The sequence below is a fragment of the Zeus faber genome, assembly GCF_960531495.2.
Source record: "Zeus faber genome assembly, chromosome: 10".
Lineage (NCBI taxonomy): Eukaryota > Metazoa > Chordata > Actinopteri > Zeiformes > Zeidae > Zeus > Zeus faber.
The window spans coordinates 33,483,017-33,491,292 of NC_137199.1; the positions used below are offsets into that span (position 1 = coordinate 33,483,017).

The 8,276-nt window shown below is 46.6% G+C and overlaps 1 protein-coding gene across 1 annotated transcript in view; it reads right to left on the minus strand.

Annotated features, from left to right (window-relative positions):
* Positions 1-557: 557 nt before the first annotated feature.
* Positions 558-8,276, minus strand: part of sec24b (SEC24 homolog B, COPII coat complex component) — a 32,338-nt gene continuing 24,619 nt past the window's right edge. Inside the window, exons 23-24 of the mRNA XM_080008386.1 lie at positions 7,630-7,733; positions 558-1,791 (exon numbers count right to left, since the gene is read on the minus strand). Of these exons, the coding sequence (XP_079864512.1) occupies positions 1,677-1,791; positions 7,630-7,733 (219 nt within the window). The 3' untranslated portion in view covers positions 558-1,676. The remainder of the gene's footprint in view (positions 1,792-7,629; positions 7,734-8,276) is intronic.

An 8,276-nucleotide genomic window follows, 5' to 3' on the forward strand; every position in this document is an offset into this window, starting at 1 on the left:
AGAGAGAGAGAGCGACAGAGAGGCAGAGACAGAGGGAGAGACAGACGGAGGGAGAGACAGAGACAGAGCAGAGACAGAGACAGACAGAAGGAGAGACAGACCGAGGGAGAGAGAGACAGAGCAGAGAGACAGACAGACGGAGGGAGAGACAGACGGAGGGGGAGCAGAGAGACAGAGCAGAGAGACAGGCAGAGGGAGAGAGAGAGACAGAGCAGAGAGACAGAGACAGAGGGAGAGACAGACAAAGGGAGAGAGAGACAGAGGGAGAGAGAGACAGACAGACGGAGGGGGAGACAGACGGAGGGGGAGAGAGAGAGAGAGGGAGAGACAGACGGAGGGAGAGCAGAGAGACAGAGAGACAGAGCAGAGAGACAGAGACAGAGGGAGAGACAGACGGAGGGGGAGACAGAGAGACAGAGACAGACGGAGGGAGAGACAGATGGAGGGGGGCTGAACATGTGACGTTCTTGTGTAGTTTACAAACCACAAAGTGCTTTGAAGCAAAGAGAAAACAGCACAAACCCTCCTCCATCTTTACTCCATCTTTAGTCCCAGTCGACACGCTGACTCCACCCTGCGGACCTCCAACCTCCTCCGCCCTTTACATTACATCGATCAGACGCTTTTATCCAAAGCGACTTACAATTATTCAAACAGCGACGGACGCAGCCATCAGGAGCAATGAGGGGTTAAGTGTCTTGCTCAAGGACACTACAGCATGCTAGCAGAGCCTCTGAGGGGCCTCTGAGGGGCCTCCAGGGGACGACCTCACAGCAGTTCTCACTCCTCATCACTTTCCTTTTCTGACTTTGGCAGAAACTGAAGTTTCCAGGTCACCCGTCCAGTTTGCTGAGGTGGAATGTGACGGATTGTCCCAAAACCCAAAACCTGCTGAAAACAACGACAAAGTAGAAAGGTGAGAAGCTACGAGGTCCTCGTCCTCCTCACGCCAGACGTCGGTGCTTCTACCTCCTCATTCTTCTTCTTCTCTTCCTTGTTGAGACGACGCTGAAAGGAAGAGCGTCTGTCCATCAAAGCACCATGAAAACCCGATTCAAACTTTTTCCTTTTATTTAATAAGCTGTTCATAAATTATCGCACATAAAAGATTCTTTTCAGTTACAAAATGGAGCCACTGCAGCGAGCGAACGCCTGGAAAAACAAACAGAAAACGACGACGACGACGACGGGAAAAGAAGTTTGATGTGAAACAGAATTTAGCAGCGATGGAGGCGAAGAGGATGAAGATCACGCTCACACCTGGCAAGCAGCAGATGGAAAGGAGAAGCTTGATGTTGAGTGAAGGTTTGTTCTGAAAAGCATTGTGCCCAAAATAAAGAAAACAACAGAATAAGTCATTTCTACTCCAGTGAATCAATGAGTCAAAGTAAAGGAATGAAGAGGCGGAGGAGGCTACATGTGAGGCTAAAGGAGTCAAAGTAAAATGTGGAGATCCACCATGTCCCCTCCACGGAGCGAGGGATGGAGACAAGCTACATGAGGCTGAGCGGCTGGGCTCCTCCCACTCCACCTGCCGCTCCTCCTGCACAGTCCAGAGCGGAGGAACAGCTTGGTCGGAGATGGGTGTTCCTACACCGCCACGCCAGCGGGTGAAGTCTTGGCTCCGGTGGTCCTTCTTCACTCTCCATGGCCGCTCTGGGAGTCTTCTCCTCCTTCTACTTGGACATCTGCTTGTGGATGTGCTGCAGGAACTCGTAGTAGGAGGAGGCTGCCTCCGAGCGGTCCTCCACCAGGTGCTGGAAGAAGGCCGGCCTGGCCGAGCCGTCGTCTCTGGAGGACACGGACACAAAGCTGCCATGAGGACAAAGCGGCGCTGCGCAGGGAAACTCAATCATACATTCTAGTTATTCGTCGGTGTCTGTGTCTTGCCCCGTGAAGCCTATTTGGGAACCTAGAAGAGCGCAATATAAATCCAATGTATTATTCGGGGTCCAGCCCAGGGCTTGTAATGGTTTGGCAGCCCTGTTGTTATTGTTCGGGTGAGAATTCGAAGACGAACACTAAGGAGAAAACCAACCTCGGCATAACACACCAACAGGGAACACGTCTGCTTTAAACCGCGCTGTCAAACACCCGTGGTTGACGTTTCATCCAAATCAATCCACATACGAAGCCAATATTAGTGAAAAAAAAACTAATGTAGATGGATATCAGAGACAGCCAATGCATTTGATGTCCAAATATGTCCAACCTGACGAAAAGTATCTGGAAGATTATTCAACATGAGCTGGAAACAAGGTTGAGGTGTCGTCTAAACCACTATGTCACAAGGATCATCCAAATGGATCCAAACATTCAGTTGGTCTTGGTTAACTGACACGTCAAACATCTGGTTCTAAAACGAAGGCGATATTAATAGTAAGACACTTTATGATGTCATCATATTATTTACTATAAATGATATTTACAGAGAGACGCTTTATGATGTCATCATATTATTAACTATAAATGATATTTACAGAAAGACACTTGATGACGTCATCATATTATTTATTTTAAATGTACAGATTGTGATTGAGAATGTCCAGTTGGACCGTGTCCAGTGTGGGCGTGGACTCGGTCACTCTGTAGTGGTCAGACGTTACCAATCTATGGATTTACGTGTGTATTTATATAACTTTGTATCTGGTAGATGTCAGTAGATCTGTTCGATTACTTTGCCGGATTAAATAAAAATAGAATAAAAAATGACTCTTAAAAATTTGTCAGCGCACCTACTCAAACACTAAAATGTGCGAGCAAGTAATGCGTTCAAGATCCAGCGAGGTGTCGAAAAGCTCATTTCTGTGCAATTACCCACAGAAATAGCACAACACATTTTTGCACTTCATGGAAACATAACTTACTGAAAATGTAATCCAAGGAAAAACAACTCAACTTTCTAAAAGATTACGTAAAACTCGACAAATAAATGAATTTCCGACACGGCACCAAATGACCTCCCGTCACTGAGAGTGCAGCTCTATTTCCACAGACAACACGGTGAGTTCTAACAATGTCAACAACACTGACAGTTGTTTTAAAGACAGGAGGGCTGTGCTGCGTAGACCGCATAGACAGACCGGGGCGAGCCCACGCTGCATTAAAGCAAACTCGGAAAATTGTGCTACGTTTCAGAGAACCCGGTAAACTGTAAAATGCACCTAACACAACTAACCCTAACCCTGTGTATTGCTGCCCTCAGCTATATTATTATTATTATTATTATTATGATTATAATAAATAGGGGTCCAGTCTCGAAGGGGTAGGAGCCCTATCGTTATTATCAATGAAAAACTGACGTCAGTATTCTATGGATGTCATGGATCCGTCGCACTCAGACAATCTGAATAAGATGTGTATCCGGGGCGGTCCCAACATGGCGACGTTCGAGTTTCATCCAGATCAATTCAGTACTGTGGAAGGAGTTTGTGATCAACAATCACTACCTCACCAAGATGGCGCTACGCACAGACATATAAATCCTTGCGCATGTCATAGCACTGCAGTGTACCACGCCGTTACCAATTTGCACTCGTAAAATATAGCGGAGGAGAAAGCCAGGACACCGGGCTCTCCATGGAGGGTGTCAGCTCCAATCGCTCACCCATTGGACTTTCAGCTGGGTACAATTTGCCCTTGTTTATTAATTATCCATGGTATCCGTGGCATCCTGCCATGCCTTACCTTAGTTTATTTATCTATAGGTTCATAAAATACATTATTATAGTGAATGCAGTTTTAATGGTGATTGACAAAGTGCCATGAATTTTTAATTATTAATGGTGATAAAAAATTGTGATCACCATATTGACTAAAATAATGGTGATTATCATTTCAGCCATAATGGTGCAGCTCTACTTCAGAATGATAACCACAGTTAGTTGCAGCATAAGAAACCCACCCACAGCCACAAACACCATCCCATAATAGTATAACACTGTAACCAGGCGGAAGGAATGAACTTCTGCAGTCACAACAGACCGCAACAGAGAGACAAAGCACACCCCAACATTGAACTTTAACCAAGGGCCGACTATCCTGGACCCCATGTATTGCTGCCTGCAGCTGGATTTATTATTAGGGGTCTAGCCCGTAGATCTCCTATAGATATTGTTCCCCTATTGAAATCCTCTGAATTTTGAAACCTAAAACAATCTGGAACACAACATCGGCAGAAGCTACAAACACGGTTACGTCTGGTTTGAACCGGTAAGTCAAACACCTCATGATTGAAGTTTCATCTACATCCATCCACAGACGGTGCAGAAATGAGTTACAAACCAACCAAATGTGATCGATATTACAGACACGCTCCAATGCACTTCACACCAAAATATGTCCAACCCGGCTAAAAGTATCTGGAGCTGGTACAGTACAACAGGAGTGGAATGTAGAAGTTACCCATGATGCAATGCAACATAACATGGATGTTACAGTAACTATTACAAGTTCAAGAGATTATTTGTCACATACATACACATACGGTCGTACATATATGCAGGGAAATGTCATGAAACCCGGTGATTACGCACATGCTCTATAAACTCAAAAAATACTCAAATGTGCGTAATCGAATGTGTGTCCTACAGCATGACCTGGTAAAATACACAATTATCCACTTAATCACACATTTTTCATCCATCCAGCGACATTTTGTCACAGGAGGCTCCTTCCGTGTCAGCTACACCAACACCACCATGGTGACTGATATTACCAAAGTAGAAACAATGGTAAAAACACAACGTGAAGGTGAATCATTTCTTTATTTACCTTTGTGAAGATGGCTTACTAAGCTGTCTTAATAAAAATGAGCTTCCAGAACATTGTCTTGTGTTAAACAACTATGTATAACACGTTGTTTATAAACACTGCTTATTCTGACAATTTCATACAAGTTGTCCATTTTCATTGATTCATTTTTCTTAAGATTTCCATTTAAATAATATGCACTTATTATTTGTTGTGTGATCTTTATAAATACTGTGACATTTGTTTAATTATTTTGTCCAGATTGGACAACTGTTCAATAAAAACAATTCTCTGACTTTATTTTGTCCACATTTCCACGTGACTCTACTTTACAACATTAGGACTGTTAGCTCAGTTATTTAGAACTGACCTCTCTCATATGACACAAATTATATCACTTTAGAAATGACAAACAATGGTTGACGTCTGGTTGAAATTGAAATGCTTCATGTGTGAGGTCATGGCTGATTCGTGGAATTACATGAACGTAACTACAAGAAGTTTGTAAGTTCAGAACATTTTGATGCAGTTGACAAAAAAAAAAAACCAAATTTAACATATACCTAAAACAAATAAACAGGACCCCGTTTGGCTGCCTGCAGCTAGATTTGTTTTTATTTATTATTATTATATTTTTATTATAAACTGTATTATTATAATAATTATTATTAATATTATTAATAATAATAATAATAATAATAATAAGGAGGAGCCTGAGGACATGAGGAGCCTGAAGACATGTGGAGCCTGAGGATATGTGGATCCTGAGGCCATGAGGACCATGAGGCCATGAGGACAATGAGGCCATGAGGACCCTGAGGCCATGAGGACCATAAAGGACATGAGGACCATGAGGAACCTGGGAAATGAGGAGCCTGAGGACATGAAGAGCCTGAGGACATGAGGACCCTGAGGGCATGAGGAGCCAGAGGACATGAGGAGCCTGATGACATGTGGACCATGAGGACATGAAGAGCGTGAGGACATGAGGAGCGTCAGGACATGTGGACCCTGAGGGCATGAGGACCCTGAGGGCCATGAGGACCCTGAGGACCATGAGGACCCTGAGGACCATGTGGACCCCGAGGACCATGTGGACCCTGAGGACCATGTGGACCCTGAGGACCATGTGGACCCTGAGGACCATGTGGACATGTGGACCCTGAGGGCATGAGGAGCCTGAGGACATGAGGAGCCTGAGGATATGTGGATCCTAAGGACCTGAGGACCCTGAGACCATGAGGACCCTCAGGCCATGAGGACCCTCCGGCCATGAGGACCCTGAGGCCATGAGGACCCTGAGGACATGAGGAGCCTGAGGAGCTTGAGGACATGAGGAGCCTGAGGACATGAGGAGCCACAAACCCCATGAACACAGGCTGGTGTAACAGAGGCACACCACCAGGGACAGCGGCTTCCTCCCATCCCATGTCTTCAAGGCCTCCTCCTGTTTCCCAAAAACACTTCCTCTGGTTCTCCAGTAGGGGGGGGTCATCACATCTTACTAAAGACTTTGTTTAACTTTGTGGAAAACCAAATTAAATGTTCTTTTCATCATATTTATACCAGGGAACTACTGCAGTTCCTAGAGGTTGGACTTAGCAGAGGCTGGCGGTGCGTAGCGCTGAGCACTCACTTGAAGACGTGCAGGCTGGGTTGGGGGGTTAGGGTGCACTCACTAGAGGACGTGCAGGCTGGGTTAGGATTAGGGTTAGGGTGGACTCACTTGAGGACGTGCAGGCTGGGTTAGGATTAGGGTTAGGGTGGACTCACTTGAGGACATGCAGGCTGGGTTGGGGGTTAGGGTGCACTCACTTGAGGACGTGCAGGCTGGGTTAGGGGTTAGGGTGCACTCACTTGAGGACGTGCAGGCTGGGTTGGGGGGTTAGGGTGCACTCACTTGAGGACGTGCAGGCTGGGTTGGGGGGTTAGGGTGCACTCACTTGAGGACATGCAGGCTGGGTTACGGATTAGGGTTAGGGTGGACTCACTTGAGGACGTGCAGGCTGGGTTAGGATTAGGGTTAGGGTGGACTCACTTGAGGACATGCAGGCTGGGTTAGGGGTTAGGGTGCACTCACTTGAGGACGTGCAGGCTGGGTTGGGGGGTTAGGGTGGACTCACTTGAGGACATGCAGGCTGGGTTAGGATTAGGGTTAGGGTAGACTCACTTGAGGACGTGCAGGCTGGGTTAGGATTAGGGTTAGGGTGGACTCACTTGAGGACATGCAGGCTGGGTTAGGGGTTAGGGAGCACTCACTTGAAGACGTGCAGGCTGGGTTGGGGGGTTAGGGTGGACTCACTTGAGGACATGCAGGCTGGGTTAGGATTAGGGTTAGGGTGGACTCACTTGAGGACGTGCAGGCTGGGTTAGGATTAGGGTTAGGGTGGACTCACTTGAGGACATGCAGGCTGGGTTAGGGGTTAGGGTGCAGTCACTTGAGGACGGGCAGGCTGGGTTAGGGGTTAGGGTGCACTCACTTGAGGACGTGCAGGCTGGGTTAGGGGTTAGGGTGCACTCACTTGAGGACATGCAGGCTGGGTTAGGGGTTAGGGTGCACTCACTTGAGGACGTACAGGCTGGGTTGGGGGGTTAGGGTGCACTCACTTGAGGACATGCAGGCTGGGTTAGGATTAGGGTTAGGGTGGACTCACTTGAGGACGTGCAGGCTGGGTTAGGATTAGGGTTAGGGTGGACTCACTTGAGGATGTGCAGGCTGGGTTAGGGTTAAGGCGCACTCACTTGAGGACGTGCAGGCTGGGTTAGGATTAGGGTTAGGGTGGACTCACTTGAGGATGTGCAGGCTGGGTTAGGGTTAAGGCGCACTCACTTGAGGACGTGCAGGCTGGGTTAGGGTTAGTGTTAGGGTGGACTCACTTGAGGACGTGCAGGCTGGCGCTGAATGCCCTGCGCTCCTGCAGCCAGTCCAGGAAGGCCCGGATCCTCTCCGACAGCGTGGTCTCCAGCTCAGGAATCTGGTTCTGGGACAGAAGGACAAACATCAGAGTTTGCAGCTCCGCCCTTGGTGGTGGAGATGGGCGCTGTTGCTTTGGAGCTTTGATTCTTTTGGTCCGGAATGTTTGGAATGAAGGAATTTACTGAAGGCGTAAACAAGTTCCTGATGGAACGCTGCTCCTCTGGATGTTGGTATGATGTCACCGAGTCATGTTGCAGACAAACATTATTACACGGCAACAACACGCTACCTACACTCAAACTACAAGCTAACTACACACCAAGTTCACTGTTTAAGTTTGTCTGATATAGCGAATGACAATAAATACACTAACATCCTGACTGTTACTGTTTTGTTCCTCTTTACTCTAATAATCTATATATTATCCATGTTTTACTCCTGTGAAGTCAAATCCATTTAAAATACGTGAAACTTGAGATAATGTTTATTATTCTCTTTCTTAGCGTCTTCTTTTCAGGACTGAGAATGTAATAAAATACATTAAATAACAGGTGTTTGGCTTTATTTTCTATATTAGAATTGAGTTGGAAGAGGAAAACACATCATC